General features: G+C 35.2%; 2 protein-coding genes across 3 annotated transcripts; both read right to left on the bottom strand.

The window, feature by feature from the left end:
- Positions 1-796: 796 nt before the first annotated feature.
- On the bottom strand, positions 797-7,632 carry LOC116124157 (L-ascorbate peroxidase 3). 2 transcript variants are annotated; one of them, XM_031409872.1, is made up of 9 exons: positions 7,440-7,632; positions 7,206-7,330; positions 4,211-4,260; positions 3,300-3,365; positions 3,172-3,220; positions 2,425-2,507; positions 2,260-2,339; positions 2,053-2,155; positions 797-1,179 (listed from the first exon to the last, which is right to left on the bottom strand). In XM_031409872.1, the coding sequence occupies exons 1-9, from the start codon at positions 7,550-7,552 to the stop codon at positions 988-990; spliced, it is 861 nt and encodes a 286-aa protein (XP_031265732.1). In that variant the 5' UTR covers positions 7,553-7,632; the 3' UTR covers positions 797-987. The 2 variants fall into 2 exon arrangements, with proteins under 2 accessions (XP_031265732.1, XP_031265731.1); XM_031409871.1 differs by lacking the exons at positions 7,206-7,330; positions 7,440-7,632 and adding exons at positions 5,215-5,339; positions 5,448-5,616.
- Positions 7,633-9,713: 2,081 nt separating this feature from the next.
- On the bottom strand, positions 9,714-16,958 carry LOC116124158 (synaptotagmin-1). Its single transcript, XM_031409873.1, has 12 exons — positions 16,737-16,958; positions 15,631-15,729; positions 15,486-15,536; positions 15,260-15,383; positions 14,174-14,292; positions 13,933-14,034; positions 13,034-13,108; positions 12,429-12,505; positions 12,084-12,330; positions 11,653-12,003; positions 10,788-10,919; positions 9,714-10,166 (listed from the first exon to the last, which is right to left on the bottom strand). The coding sequence occupies exons 1-12, from the start codon at positions 16,845-16,847 to the stop codon at positions 10,035-10,037; spliced, it is 1,620 nt and encodes a 539-aa protein (XP_031265733.1). The 5' UTR covers positions 16,848-16,958; the 3' UTR covers positions 9,714-10,034.
- Positions 16,959-17,667: the final 709 nt, after the last annotated feature.

Raw genomic sequence — 17,667 nt, forward strand, 5'->3', positions numbered from 1 at the left:
CACTACTACTTTCTATCTGAGCTTTATCCATATATATGTTCTTCTCTCCTCTTCCCCACTTATTTCACAAACTGCATTTCTTTAAGCTTTATATAATATATATGATTGATTCAACATATACCAGAATTCATTAATTAGTTGAAGATTGATCCTTTTATGATACATGTGGTGTTGCATCCAATACGACAACCCAGTTAGGTTGTTAGGTTGTTTGTGTTTTGTGTTGTGTCCCTACAAACAATTAAACACCCAACACAACCCACATGATGCCCACAAAACAGAATAAAACACTTACATTTTCTTCTCATTTACGTGATTGGTTAAGGGTTTGGATCAGGATTGGCAATATGAGAATCAATGTGTTTTTTGGTGACAGCCGCACATCTACCACGTGGACTGTCATCTGCTTCGGTATTCTTCTAATCCCTAGGATCTTATGCTTTTCCCCCCTCCCCCTCCCCCTCCCCCTCCGCCAACCCCAAATACCATTCTTAACAATATATATATATATATAAATTCTATTAGATGGATGAGTGAGCCTACCCTTTGGCTGGCGTTCCATGTGGGACTCTTCAATTTAGCGGTGTGTCAGTTTCAGTGACCCACTTAAGGATAAAGTTTTCCTTCAATTAATTATTTTAAGTTTTTAGTAGCATCACTTATATGCTAAATAACCATTTCACTTACGCAAAAACAATATCTACCTACTTCATATTCACATATTTTTCTCTCCCTAATATACATGATATAAGCCCTCAAATATTTTGTGAATTCAACAGGAAACCATCTATAATAGACAAATCCAATAAAAGGGTATAGGAAAAGTGCTTATTTTATGTCTCCCACAAGTCTTATAGGAATTGTTATGAGTATATAAGAACTACACAGCACTCGGCCGGGGGAATACAGGCTACATTGTAGAGATCAATAAAGGGATAGTACATGGTACATTTCATATTTCAATATTTTAATAGTAATCTATCTTGTTCACTTCATCCTTTTACGAACTTCGTAAACGTAGCTTAGTATCACCACTGCAGCAGCGACTGCAACTCCGACTGCGCTTTGAGCCAATATGCTACCGTCTTTTTGAATTATTTTTGAGGAACTTGGAGATAACCCTAGTTCCGAAAGTTTCTTATGCGATGCTGCATAGTCTTTGAAGAATGCATCCTCATCCTGCCATGGGCCACAAATTGGGAAGAATAAGTAGGAAATCATCATACTTGCGAAATTGGATAACTTGAAGAAAGAAGCTGGGACAAGATCAAATAACAAATTATGACTATAATTATCTAGGGAGGCAAAAAGACGTTACTTTGGGGGAAAGCTAATTAGGAGAAACTTGGTATAAAAGAATCACATAATGACAGAAGTCAACTCATCAAGTTCAATCAAACCAGCTATGAACTTCTGATCCTAAACCTAACTAATTTATTCAACTCCAACAGTCTGGTCCTCAGGAGTTGGGTAACAGTTAGGAATTTGACAGGAAACAACTTTATTCAGACACAATATCCTATTTCCAACTTCCAAGGTGGTCATACCAACCTTAAGGGGTCCTAGTTGCTGCTGCATAGTATTGGGAATAAGTTAGGTTTGATCCAATACCCAACTAGTCACCAAGCAAATATTTAAAAGTATGAACATGATAAACATTAATCAGAAATATATGTAACATCATCGACCAGGTTTCAGGTTGGCCAAAAATCCAAGTCTTAATCCAAAACCTAATCTATTCATAAGAGAGGTTAGACTCAGGTTAGATGATTCATTTGATAATTGGGTCAGCATGTGGGTGGCTGGCTCAGATTCTGCAACCTCTACAGGTTCATAGGTGTGCTTTGTCAAATAGTATGTAAAAGCTAATTCAGTTCTATGGGTTGTCACCGTAATAAGAAAACTATATTAAATACTCAGGCATTGACATTGCATATTTAGCACATAAGGAAACATCAACAAAGGTGATTGTCTGCTAAAATCGATAATATTTCATTACAGCATTAAGCCCAGTTGACATGGGGTCATTTAGTCAAGAGAAGTGTATAATACCTTTGTATACAACTCAACATAGCGACGGAACTCAGGGTCTTCAACTAAAGCTTTGTCAGATGGAAGTTGTAATAACCCTTCTGATTCCCCATTCAGTAGTTCCCTAAAATCAACAACAATTGTGAACAATTGATTGAAATAAACACCACATAACTCCCATGAAGAAGATAAAAAAGAATATTTTGCTGAGTAGGGTTTAAGCCTTACACAAAGTATGAGTTATCAAACTTCAGAGGTTCCCTGGTCCAAGGGCCATCAAAACCTGATCTTTCTGGATGAGCTCGTCCCTACACCACAATAGTGAATCAATACATTTAACTCATCTATCCAGTATGCAAAATATTAGGTATAGGTAGAGGAATGTTGAGTTACCAGAGTATGGGCCCCTGAAAGTGCTACTATATCCTTGTCAGACAGACCCATCCGGTAGAAGATGTCCCTTAGATGAGGTGGGCCTACCATCCAAATAAGAAGATAAGTTGAATTTACCACCCAAGCAATGTCATATATGAGCTATTCAACTGATAATGTGCACAGTAACTTGAATATTTCTCAGCTCTAAAATAAAAACTACAGTGATCTGAATGCTTAGGCAGATGAGATTTCAAATAGAGCAGCTATTGGACCTACTCTACCATGGAAATATTTTTTCGCACTAATAGATCTTCCTCAAAATGGGTAAGCCCAAGCTCTGTGCCATCTAGAGGTATTCTGCTTTATGAAATTTATTATGTTCCATCACGGCCAATCTTAAACGACCATGGCAAAAAAGCATTACTAAAGAACACACCATTAAGATGCAAGAAAGGGAACCCCAAAATAAATAAAAGAGATCACATGAACATTATAAACTGAAATGAAGAACATAAGATTCCAAATGCTCTCAGTTCATTCTTCTCTGTTAACTTGGGGTAATCAAAGCGTAACATAATTAGATAACAGAACCGATAATCAAGTCAAATTTTTTTAAATATTCACAAATAAACTTCCTGGTGACCATTGCCTGGAGGTTACAAGTCATGCATGATGTAGCATCAAAAAACCAAATTATCAAAAACTGTCATCATAAACAGCTTCATGATTTTACAAAGTTATCATTAACTGAATAGATAAAGGTACCTTTTTTGGCATCTGGAAGACGCCCTTCCTTTGGAGAAACTTTTGAATCCTAAAGAAAAATGGACATGTAATTAATTAAGAGCAATTTATGAAACCAACTATGTAATCAAGAAGCTACAATATTGTACCTTTCTACCAGGGACAAAGTCAATGGTGGGCCCCCCAGTAACCTCAACCGCCACAACACCCGCAAGCTAAAATAAAAAAATTAATCATCAAAAAAAAGTTTCGATTTTGCATAACTCAAATTTATTCTTGAAAATTGTGAGACATGAATACACCGTAGCCATTAAGCTTAGTGACCAAACAAAGAAAAATGAACTCTGAATGAAGGTGATGGAGATTCACTCTAATATTAACTAAGCATGAACTGTATAGGAAATAGAAAATGGAAAAGAAAAGTCCTTCTAAAAATACATTTGGCATTAACCGGTCAGCAGCATATTCAGAGATTCCCCCAGAGTTACACTGATTTGTTAAACTATATCATACTATATTATTCCCAACATGCCTCAGAATATCCCTTCAGCTTTCAATATTGGTCCAGGCCTTAATATCAAATCTATAGTAAACAGTAATAAAGCTACACTGCACTGTAATGAAATGATGCAAACCAATCCTTGTATCTTCACAACTAAAATAGAATGCTTGCAAAGATTGGCTAGAACACATTATAAAAACTGGCCATAGCAATCGAGTCCATACAAGGTGTCACCAACGTGCGCAGGATATATTAAGTAGAATATATTAACAGCAATCAAAGAGATGCCACCAATACACAGGATATATATACAAGGATGGACCCCTAGGAATACTCTAATACATAAACGTACTTCTTTTATATTCTTCATACATGGAATAACTATTCACAGCAGTTTGTGTTAAGATAAGCATCCCTCTTCTAACAGTAAGCCGGAAACTATTCGTCTTCCCATAGCCCAAACCAAAACATTGAGAAAAATTCCGTGGAAATAAATATAACCATGAAAAAACAAATATTCAAATAATTTCCAAACAACCACTTTGATTCAATACTCACCTGGTATAGGTCTGCATACGTTATCTTCGGATGTTTAGCCTTGACTTCCTCTGGAAAATGAAAGAAAAGCACCATTATACCAACACGTATGCACAATGAATTGTGTTAGGGTTCTCACATATAATTAACTTAATAAATATCATACCCAAATCATACACATGAATTAAACAATGTTATACTGTCAATTAAACCAATTATTTGAGCAAAATTATAAATGAAAGTAATCTTTTAGTACCATAGTATAGATTTAAAGAATGCTACAATACATGATCCAGAGCATAGAATGAATTGGGCATTTTCTTATAGAAATCTTACTCCTGGAAAGGGAAGGAGAGTATTCCTAATTCACAAAGTTCACTGACATAATTGATATCAAACAAAAACATTCTTCAACACATAGTATCATATGCAATAAACTGTCTGCAGGAGGGCATATGTAAAACATCATTAAATTTATAAATTTCTCTTTAATAGAGTATGTTTCCAACACTTATCAATAAAAAATAAGGAAACCTTTCTTATAACCTAGTGCTTTTATTTCTAAATATCAAAAAGTTAGCACACACAAAACTGTTTATAGCTCTTCTTAATCAAGTTCAATGGTAATGGTGAACTTAATGCTTTTAAAATAAAGCACAAAACCTCCTTTGCAACTCAAGTCAATCCCATAAATAGAGACCACCTACAAAGCCACTAAACCAGTGCCTACTAATAAAACTTGAGCACGTGATTGAAATACACCTACTTCGACAAAGATAGAAACCGTTATATTAAATAGCCTTGATCCTCAATAAACTGCAACACGCACCTCACCATCCAAACTCTGAAAGCTCAAACTTTATGAAGCCACACAATCACATGAAGTTCAGGCTTATCTTGCCTAGTACACACTAACACGCCACAATTTTAACTCTTACAATTAGAATAAGGTCTTAACGGACTAATCAATTCACATATGTACATTTATCAGCAAAAATATTTAGCAGTTATACAATAAAGCTCACCGCAGAAATCAAGAGCAATTTTCAAGCCATTATTGGCGCCATGAGAGTACTCCTCTTGGTTCCTGATTGAGCCATTTGGTCCACCGGTCTTCGTGTTCACGTCATACGTTCCCGCGTCATGCCACCTTAAAAAAAAAAAAATAAATAAAGAATTATCACAACTAACTAGTTTCCTTTAAACTTTCTCTCGTTTACTCGGGAAACAAACAGGAAGCTATAGGGAGAGTGTGTACGCTAAGCGGAGCATGATAGGAGCGCAGTTCTTGTAGGCGATTAAAGCGCGAAGATCGCGGCGAGCCTTGTCGATCTCCTTCAGGTACTCTGTATCAACCACCGGTAACGCCATGTCAGCTCACGGTATAAGTAACTGTGACAGTTAAGAGAGCGAGCTTTGGTTTTGAAGAAGAAAATAAATGACCATTGAAGAGGGACCATTAGAAATGGATTAGGTGAACAAGATGAGTTATTCTTACATGCAATCGAGTACCAATTTGATGATTGAGATCGGTACGTGGCAGATAGTCGTTGGCTATAGTCATCAAGGGTCAAAGTCAGAGATTATGTCAAAGATCAATTGTTTTTTTATTTATAATTGTTTTTTTTATGGTTGAGGTGTCTAGACTAATTTGTGCGTCTCAATTAATCTCTAAGATCCTAAAACTACCGATCAAATAAGAGCTTCAGTTTGAAGACCCTAGAATTATCGATCGAACAAAAACTCTAATAATCACTCTTATTTAGACCTGGCAAAACGAGCGAGCAGGCCGAGTACGGGTTGGGTCTAAATGAGTGCGGGTCTCACGGGCACGAACCCAAAACAGATCGATTTAAATGGGTTCAATATTTTGGATCCACACCCTATCCTATGCAGGTACGGGTGGACTTGCGGGTACCCATACTGTTCACTCCAGTTTTAGATTTTTGCAATTACACCCCCAAATCTTCCTAAAATCTTGATTCTTGAGCAAAATTTGTCCTTCTCAAGTCCAAACAAAAATACTCTTATACCTAATACAGTTTTAGTTCAGAAAAAACATATCCAAATTTTTATAATCATTCAAGTTATCATAAGAACGAATAAAGAGAATCATATTAAACCAAATAAAAATCTCTAATCCCCAATTTTAGATGTAAATTGAATCCTTTAACATTAAAGAAAATAACTGAAATTTTAAATAATTAATTTTGATGAACTCGGCTAACGCAAGATTTAGATAAATCAATATGATCTCTTTTCTTTTTCCCCACAATTTAGAATCATTTTCCCTAGTTTTCTAAGCTGCCAAAGTGCCAATCACGAATCAAAACCATACATACAAACTAGCCCAATTACAAAAAAAATAAAAAATAAAAATGTCCCTTACATTATTTTCTCCCAAGTTTTCTCACCAACCAAACAGTAACCCAGAACCTAACAAAGAAAAAGGTAAAAAAATTTACCGATTATCTTCTTATTCCTCATCAACCAAATAAACCCACATAAAAAAATCTAAAAAAAAGAAAAAATTTACACAAGAAAAGCAGCAGCAGGACAAGCTAGAAAGTATTTACTAAGTACAATAAATGGAGACAAGACAAATTAGAAAAACTTTCTAGATTTAGTTTGATTCTAGTTTCCAAAGGAATACACATGATTGACATCTGTTATCTGCAGAACAATTAGAATAAAGCAAGAAGAGCAACCTTCAATGTTACTAGATTGTAGCCTAGGAGAAGCTGACGATGCCAGAGAATCGACTCCAAAAATTGGAGCTGTTGAAGAGTGAAGAGTGAAGACGAAGGAGATGAGATCAAATCGGCGACAGTGATACACATACCTTGCTGCGCCGATAGTGGAGATTGCAAATGTGGCTAATGAGAAGCAGAGACAGGAGAAGCGATGACGGTGGAGTTAAGGATTTTGATGACGATGAGTTTGGGAGAAGGNCTAATCAATTCACATATGTACATTTATCAGCAAAAATATTTAGCAGTTATACAATAAAGCTCACCGCAGAAATCAAGAGCAATTTTCAAGCCATTATTGGCGCCATGAGAGTACTCCTCTTGGTTCCTGATTGAGCCATTTGGTCCACCGGTCTTCGTGTTCACGTCATACGTTCCCGCGTCATGCCACCTTAAAAAAAAAAAAAATAAATAAAGAATTATCACAACTAACTAGTTTCCTTTAAACTTTCTCTCGTTTACTCGGGAAACAAACAGGAAGCTATAGGGAGAGTGTGTACGCTAAGCGGAGCATGATAGGAGCGCAGTTCTTGTAGGCGATTAAAGCGCGAAGATCGCGGCGAGCCTTGTCGATCTCCTTCAGGTACTCTGTATCAACCACCGGTAACGCCATGTCAGCTCACGGTATAAGTAACTGTGACAGTTAAGAGAGCGAGCTTTGGTTTTGAAGAAGAAGATAAATGACCATTGAAGAGGGACCATTAGAAATGGATTAGGTGAACAAGATGAGTTATTCTTACATGCAATCGAGTGCCAATTTGATGATTGAGATCGGTACGTGGCAGGTAGTCGTTGGCTATAGTCATCGAGGGTCAAAGTCAGAGATTATGTCAAAGATCAATTGTTTTTTTATTTATAATTGTTTTTTTCATGGTTGAGGTGTCTAGATTTATGCGCCTCAATTAATCTCTAAAATCCTAAAACTATCGATCAAATAAGAGTTTCAGTTTGAAAACCCTAGAACTATCGATCGAATAAAAACTCTAATGATCACTCCTATTTAGACCTGGCAAAACGGGCGAGCAGGCCGGGTACGGCTAGGGTCTAAACGAGTGCGTGTCTCATGGGTACGGACCTAAAATAGGTCGATTTAAATGGGTCCAATATTTTGGACCCACACCCTACCCTATGCGGGTACGGGGGGACCCGCGGGTGCCTGTACTATTCACTCTAGTTTTAGATTTTTGCAGTTACACCCCCAAATCTTCATAAAATCTTGATTCTTGAGCAAAATTTGTCTTTCTCAAGTCCAAACAAAAATACTCTTATATCCAATACAGTTTTAGTTGAGAAAAAACATATCCAAATTTCTATAATCATTCAAATTATCATCAGAACGAATAAAGAGAATCGGATTAAACCAAATAAAAATCTCTAATCCCCAATTTTAGATGTAAATTGAATCCTTTAACATAAAAGAAAATAACTGAAATTTTAAATAATTAATTTTGATGAACTCGGCTAACGCAAAATTTAGATAAATCAATATGATCTCTTTTCTTTTTCCCCACAATTTAGAATCATTTTCCCTAGTTTTCTAAGTTGCCAACCACGAATCAAAACCATACACACAAACTAGCCCAATTAAAAAAAAAAAAAAAGAAAAAGTCTCTTACATTATTTTCTCCCAAGTTTTCTCACCAACCAAACAGTAACCCAAAACCTAACAAAGAAAAAGGTAAAAAACTTTACCGATTGTCCTCTCGTTCCTCATCAACCAAATGAACCCACATAAAAAAATCTAAAAAAAGAAAAAAATTACACAAGAAAAGCAACAGCGGCACAAGCTAGAAAGTATTTACTAAGTACAATAAATGGAGACAAGACAAATTAGAAAAACTTCTAGATTTAGTTTTATTCACGTTTTAGTGGTTTCCAAAGGAATACACATGATTGACATCTGTTATCTACAGAACAATAAGAATAAAGCAAGAAGAGCAGCCTTCAATGTTACTAGATTGTAGCCGAGGAGAAGCTGAAGACGCCGGAGAATCGACTAATTGGAGCTGCTGAAGAGTGAAGAGTGAAGACGAAGGAGATTAGATCAAATCGGCGATAGTGATGCACATACTTTGCTGCGCCAACAGTGGAGACTACAAACGTGGCTGATGAGAAGCAGAGACAGGAGAAGCGATGATGGTGGAGTTAAGGATTTTGATGACGATGAGTTTGGGAGAAGGTTGATGAGAAAGTGAGTTTGAGTTAGGTTAGGGATTTTGCGATTTGGGGCAAAACGAAAAGGCGAAAGGGTTTTTTTTTTTTTTTTTTTAAATGGTTACCTGCAGGCACCCGCGGGTGTACCCGTTTGGCCGGTTGCCAAAACGGCTCCGACCGGGTATAGGTCGAAAAAAAACGAGTCCAATAATAAAGATCCACACCCTATATTTTTTACCCGGGTTTAGGATCAACCTACAGGTCCAAACCCGTTTTGTCAGATCTACCCCTATCAAAGGTCATGGAGATCCAAACTCCCTTTATTAAAGACCGTGAGATTCAAATTCGAAAAACCATGATAAATCATAATATTACTCTTTTACCATCGAGGAGATTCCACCTTGAAAATTCATGTTTGATCCTCCTTTGCCAGAGGGAAGATTAATTTATAATTTCTTTTCTTTTCTTTTCTTTTCACCCAAATTCTGCATAAATCTTTATTTTAGTAATTAACTGTAAAACGCCCATCAATAATCATAAATAAATCACTTTTATGTTGACATCTATTTGTCACTTTTTCTTCATGGGATAAAACACAAAGAGATGGGCTACAAATATAATTATATATGAATAAATATCAAATTTTATTTTTAAAAAGGAAGAAATTCACGAAAAAATAATTAAGAAGAAGGAACCATTGGGATTTTAATCCGAGGGGCACCGGGTCCTTGCTTGCTTAACTATAATCACAAAAACCAAGTCCTTGCTTGCTTAACTATGAGCAAACCAAAGCGAAAAAAGAAATGCAAAGTAGAACAAAGCTTAAAATCAACCAGGGGATTCTATGTGATTAGTATTATAATCACAACACCATGTACAAAATAAACAAACAAAATGGTCTTTCCTGGCAGTAGCCAATTGATGATCCTTCTATGACAAGCTTATGAAGCTGTTCTCCATTGCATCTCGATCTGGATTCGCCCATTCCTCGAGTCAATAAGATGGTACTTCTCATTGATTCGTTTGTTGCTAACAGCATCTGAAAGATTGATGTCCACATAACCCAGAGTTTCCTGGTTACATAAAAATATATGGTTATCATCACACCTAAAGGACGAGACAAAAACACTCTGCACTAAAGACTAAACAAGCAGTTTTTAACCATATAATTGTAGTTCCTGTCTCATTATTTTCAAACTTCTGCCCAACCCTTCAAAATTTTTGAAGGTTTAGGGGGAGTTCCAGTCTCGAAATTGTTTGTCACGTAGATTAAAGAGATTACAGGGTCATAAAAGAATTTTAAATAAGAAAAAAAGAAAAAACCATGCAGAAAGCACAGTGAGAGTAAACAAACATGTTAAATTACCGAATTTACTATGTGCATCCATCAAGTAAATTTCTAAACTTTCTCAAACATAAAATTACAATACCAATCACTGACTATATCATGCCTAAGAAATGTAAGAATACGACTTGACAAATTGTTTAGATTCCACCAGATTTTTTTCGCTCTTTTATATGGTCAGGGCCATATGAAACAAACTTGAATACCATAGATAGATAAGACGGGGTGTAATGAGGGCACTTTAAAGGTATTCAATCAACAACCCAACGGGAAAATCTTCTTCTTTCAACAGTACTCCAATCATATGCTTCATTTTGCACACAAGATGAAAAGGAATTGAAATCAATACCTTTGGATGAAGGAGTCCAATCCTCGATGAGGTGCTGACAACTTCCACATGTAGTCTATCATTAGTAGGAGGCTCCTCTAGCATGAATGTGAACTCTTCTTCCCATCTTGGATCTCTGTTCTTCTTTATATGCTGTATCCGTAAAAAGACCATAATCATCCATTAAACATACCATCAACCATAGGTGAAAGCACAAAAAATAAGATTCCATAAAAGCTGCCAAGCTATTTAGTATTTAATAATCTCGCTGCATTAACCAGATAAGATTTGTTTTCTCAAGAAGAAGCTTCTACTGCTCATCACTTAAATAATACTTTGGTAGTTATGTTGCTTTTGGGGTATAACGCTCGTTCTATGTTCTCTTTTTTGTTCCTTTTAACACATTTCTCATTCTATCAAGATTGTTTTAAAATCCTAGTAATGTAACAGAAAAAGATTCATGGGAAAAGTACACAAAATGTAGTAAGGAATTGACAAACTCTCTTTGAAAGGGTACCATACGACTTATTAAAAAGGGGGGAAAATGCTGCAGCAAATATGGCTGAGTTGGACTATAACCAGAGCTTTTCTGACTTAATTTTGAGAAAAAAAAAAAAAAACACAAAAAACTTCATTTTTTTGCAGGAAGACAACTGATGAAAATCAAAACGAATCTTAAAATTAAAAAATTGAATGCTAATACCTTAGTTTTTCTCTCCTCCCCTCTAAAAAGAANAGGCAGTAAATATGGCTGAGTTGGACTATAACCAGAGCTTTTCTGACTCAATTTTGAGGAAAAAAAACACAAAAAACTTCAATTTTTTGCAGGAAGACAACTGATGAAGATCAAAACGAATCTTAAAATTAAAAAATTGAGTGCTAATACCTTAGTTTTTCTCTCCTCCCCTCTAAAAAGAAGTCGTACATATGGATTAGTGTGATGCTTTCCTTCAACATCTTGAGCTTCATGGACTATAACTACAAGCAAACCTCCGCCAGGAGGAGTATTATCAGGAGCCTTTTGCACTGTATGTGATTCTTCAAAACTTGTTGGCATTTCCTCCTCTTTAAATGGTTTATATGTCAATTCCGCTACAAGCTGTCCACGTGACTTCTCATTTTGAGCATCATTTAAGTTCATGTTTTTGAGAAGATCAAGAGTCATAACCTTTGGCTCTTCAGGAGTAAGTTCTTTCAGAGGAACGACATTCATACCCATTTTATCATGTTTGCCAACCTAAGAAAGGAAAAAAACAAAAAAGTTTACACAACATGGAAACAAGAGCAACTTTTGACAAGTGATCTGGAATAATATACCTGCTCCCAATCATACACAATGAACTCTAAAGCCTGAGACTGTGGGTCTTTAACAACAAAATTATATTCCTCATTCCATTCAGGGTTCAAGTTCTTGTGCTTCACAGTGGATTTCTTTGATGGAAGCTTATCCTCAGTGAGCTTTAGTTTCACGTAAGGGTCTGATGCACCCATAAGATCTTTCTTCTTCAGATTCATTGCCTTTATAAGCTTCACATGGAGAATTCCAACAGGTCTCCTGTAGGCTCTGCATATAGCAATTAATTTATTCAGCCAAAATACAAGTGATAACCAGAATGAGGCTATAAGTCCTAAGAGAATTCTGGAGTTTAAGTAGAAACATACTTAGCTGGATCCAAGATTGGAACTTGTAGGGTTTTGGGCCACAGATACATGTTGGCCACCTGATCTTTAATAAGCTCCTGGGAAAAAAACTCTTACACTTTTAGAACCAATAATCGGTATAAAATAAATCTTCAATCATTTGTGTAAAGGAAAGTTGCTATATTTCAAGAAAGAATTAGCAAAATAAGCCAACTTTGCATGACCTTGACCAAAAAATTAAACTGCCATCACAGATGAAGACACCACCAAATAATACAAGTTGACAAATGAATATGTTGCACAAGAAAATTTAAGAATGCCTGTTCCGACAAGGTGACAACTAAAACGAGTCATCAAGTCATCCAAAATCCATGCAAAATCACAACTTTTCCAGATCATAAGAAAACAGCTAGTAATTACAAGTACTGTCAGATTGAACCACAAAGCAGGCACAATGTACAAATATGCATCAATTTAATTAAAATATATACAATTTTTTTTTTCTTTTGCAGTCTACTGTACCCCATATTATGGTAAAAAAAATTGAGAAAACCTCATATAACAATCACTTGGATGCATAAAGACACAACACAGAATAGAATGAAAGAAGCTTTGTAGCTTTGTACCTGGACAAACCGGTAGACACCAGGTATAGACATAAGATCAGCCCCTATAAGCTTTAGTCCAAAGTCAACATGAGGCTGCAAATTAAAAGATTAATAATCAAGAGGATAGAATAACTCATCATAAGAGGAATAAAGGAATATTGTTTCATCACATTTCTACTAATTGAATATGCTGTATTTAAGATCTTATATATCTAGGAAAATGTGTACCAATCCAAAGAACATATACCAGTATCATCATATTCCAGCCAATCCCTTTCTATGAGACTCCATGTGACAGCAACCACAACAAATAAATCCCAAAGGAAACTCCCAAACATTCTGGACATCCAATCATTTTTAGCATTGTTCAACTTTCTTAAATATATAGCTTAAAAGAGCGGTAAAAGAAAGCTATTACGTAATGGTTTTCAACAGTATCATAAAATGACACCATCAGCAGAAAAATAAGTGCAGTAACCATTAACCATCAGCTGCCAACACCCGCAAAATTACACATTAATAAAGCAGAATCAAGGTAATTCCCCCATCCCTACAACCATTTTGAACAGTAAAATCATTCAGAAGGAAATATAAAAGTAATTCATTTGGACAACTCCTATACTCTGCACAAGAACTAGATGCATTTGAACATCATCCAAAAACCCCTATACTAACCAACAGTATTTGCAAATTGATGTGATAGAAAAATAACTAAAGACTACCTTTGCTTCAATCATTATAGGCATATTATGTAACTCTAGCTTAATTCTAATATGCCTAAGAAATAAATGAGTGAACATTTCCAATGTTCAAAAGAACCCATACTTCAGAAAAACTGTCATGTCAGATGAAGAATTTCGCATAGATTATAAATAATTTGACCCAATCAAAACTTAATATTAACCATTATTACAAACCTTTTCCATGAGAGAAACATAGATTTTGGCAAAACAAGGAAACGTAGGGACCAAGGGCTTCAGAGTGATGCGTGGTGCAGCAAAAACTTGTAAATCCACCACCTGAAAATATAAAGAGCACACGGTATTAACAAGTAGCACAGGGAGAAGGAGGATGTCTCTCCCTCTCTCTCCATCAAATATAAGTTATTGGACATGAAACATTTTTTTTTTTTTTTTCAGTCAGCACAACAATACAAACCTGCACTGTTGCCTTCAACCCAAATGCTTTAACAGCAACAGTGACATTAGGATTTCCAGCCCATTTTATGCATGGTTCCATAATCAATTCCTTCTCATCAGTGAGATAAACTTTCATACCTGACACAAATTTAAGATTTCCAAAAGAAGAAAAAAATGAGCTCATAAGTTTGGAACACATTATACATGATAAATTAATTCAGCTGATAAATTAATTCAGCAGATAAAATAAAGTCGATGGAAAGAACAGAAAACATCAAGCTGCTTCTAATGAATGATGACCACATAATTACATTATCCATAAATCAAGATAAAGGAACAAAAGCATGAAGTAACAACTTAACCAAAAGCATGTCAAAAAAAAAAAAACCATAAAAGAATAAACTGCAACCATGTTTACAATATCCTACTGTAAGCACCACATGCACACAGCCAAGAGCACGTTAAAATCCTTGGAACACTATACTAATTCACAATCAGAAAACAAATGGGACAGATTTCCTAACATATATCAAAATTTCAGGCCTTTGCGCTTGCTAATAGATTCATAACCAAAACAAAACAAACCAAACAAGAGATGAGAACTGCCTACTTTCAACTGAAAACTATTCCAAAATAACAAATAATGGTAATAACAGGAACCTCTAGGTTTAACTACTTGAGTTAGTTCCAAATGTTCATTATGCTTTATTCTAGAAATAAGTGCATAACATTCTTTCCCTACATAAAAGGTATCTAGTAATGAGAAGACTAGCAATAATTTTTCTCTTAGATAAGGACTTTGACATCACTAACATTAAACCAAATCTTATATTTCTCTAAGAGAATAACTTTTTTCAATATACATTATACAGGGCAATTATTCTACATTTCACTCTATCTTTTACAAGTGACAGCACAACTGTCATTGATGTAGACATAAACCCACTTAAAAAATCTTCAATTCTAATCCAGCAACCACAGGCATCTACATAAGAAGTTATCATTTTTTTTTTTTTTTTCCATTTTTCTTGATACAAAAAAAGAAAAAACCCCTAAAAGGATTCCAAAAAATACAAAATTATAAAGGTATATCAGGTCTACTAACCGTGAAAAGTTGGTGGTAGAGACCCTAATGTAAGTGTTTCAAATTCAACAGAGTCAATTTTATATTTAGGAATTTGCTCTTCAATTATGGGTGTTGCAATATTCTTCGCAGTCTTGCAAATGGCCTATATCAGAAGAAAAGAAAGAGTCATACATGCCCAATAAGAACAAGGAGGAGGAAGCAATAAACTGATAAGAACATGCATTGCCAGAAAGAGAAATCAAACCTTGTCAAGATAAGGCCACATATATTCAAGGAACTTATTTAGCCAATCAACCTTCACAGGAAAAAATCAGAATCGCATGTCAAAACAAAATGCAACACCCAAATCATAACATAACATAGAAAGAAGTCATGGCATTGATACATACACGATCAAAGTCTGGGTTTTTCACCCAAAGTGGTATCTCTGGAAGCATCCGCTGCAAAGAATCTGTATCTTGCTCAACCAATGGGCGAATTTCAGGATTCTGACCAAGCGAAAGGTAACCAAATAAACTTCAGCAAATGTGGATGAAAATGCCACCAGTATATGATCATAACATTTACTACTCAATCCAATTTCTTTCTATCTAAATTTGTATGCCTTTTATCATCCAAAACATATAGACTCATTGTTTCACTGAAATATATTGATAACTGCCACAATCCCTGGTTTCTAGTCACTCTACTGTATCTCATCTCTGAAATCCAGACCTGCAATTCAATGCCACCCAGCTAAAACACATATTTTAAATTATTAAACATGTACCTCGCAACTCAAAAGTTAGGCATTAAAAAGAGGTGGCAGTGAACAATGTCAGGATAGAGCAACCTACGCTATAACTATAAGAGGTTGCACTTTAACCTCCATATAAGTCAAAACTCTTTAACACTAAACTTTCACTTCTTCAACTTCCTGAAGAAGAAGTCTATTATTCTTAGCATTGTGATCTTTCATATGTTCCTCAAAACCATTTCCTTAAATTTCATTCACATTCCCAAGGGTTTGGCCTAATTACAAGGGTTTTTGATAAACTTTATAAAATTCAGAAATGAATCTACCAAAATCGAAAACCTTGTAAATTTCAGAAATGAATCTACCAAAATTTTGAGTGAATGCTTATGACAAATTTCAGAAAAATCACGGGAAGTTTCCCAAAATTTTTGAAGCCAGCAAGGTTCATCTTCAACACATTTGACCCTTTAATCCGCGCAAAACAGAATCAGATCAACAAGACAATCAGCACAATTTTGGATTCCATGAATATGAATTCACTAAAAAGTCCACAAATAATCAAATAAAACACTAAAACAAGTACACAACATATATTCTCTAAGAAGCCTAAAATCTCCATTTAAACTTCAATTATCAGACTACAGTCTGCTCGGTAACTGTAAATTCTCAGAGAAACTAAATCAAAACTTTGAACTATAAAACTTACACAAACAAACACACCTTTTCATAAACAAAATTAAAATTTGAAAACTCAGTTACCTTGACATCAGTAGGCTGAAAGTAAATAAAAAAGAAGTAACCAATCACAAGTCCCGCAGAAACGCCGACGCCAAAGCCGCAAAAACCTAACACTGTACTTATAACTCCCATCCTTCACTTTCTCTCCTAATTTTCTCGGCAACCAAACAGCCGTTCCTCACAACTTTTGTCTTCTCCAATCACTGTTCATTCGGCAAATCTTTAAAAGAAGGAAAAGAAATAAAGAATTACATTTAAAAAAGCATAATAGATCAGATATTGTAAAAATGTGAAATGACAGAAATGTCCTCTGCCGACCTGGATAAAGAGAAGATCTGTTGAGAAGCTGAAGTGAAAGGATGTCAAATCATAAATGCTTGTGTTGTGACAGAGAGAGAACGAAAACTGAAAAGACGAATAGACGATTGACATGGATGGAAAAGCACAAAAACGGGGCGTTTTATTCAAGATTTGAGTTTTGCCTTTTACGGACATTACACGTTATTCTTTTGGACTTTAATGCTGGGTCCACCACCTGAATTGGGCCCGTCTGGCCCGGCAGATAACTGACACGTGTGAATTTCTTTTCTTAATATGAGCGGTAAACACGTAGGCACGTGTGCAAAATAATACAACTAAATAAAAAAAAAAAAAAAATTATCCATTGAATTTGATAAAAGGTTGATGAGTTGCAATTTGAATTGAGATTTTACCTAATGTTGTTTGAAGTTGAATGTCATCCAATTAAATATATTCTAAACCTAGTAACTATATCTATTAAGATTTTATTATAAGCATAATGTTACCTTTAGAATTTCAACTTTAACATGATTGTTTATTTGACATTAATTATAGATAAATAACGTAATTATGATATTATCATATAATTAATATGGTGTTAACATAAATATGTAGTCACAATAGTTAGAATATCAATTTCACATGTGTAACG

Source organism: Pistacia vera, unplaced genomic scaffold (assembly GCF_008641045.1).
Source record: "Pistacia vera cultivar Batoury unplaced genomic scaffold, PisVer_v2 Contig150, whole genome shotgun sequence".
Taxonomy (NCBI): Eukaryota; Viridiplantae; Streptophyta; class Magnoliopsida; order Sapindales; family Anacardiaceae; genus Pistacia; species Pistacia vera.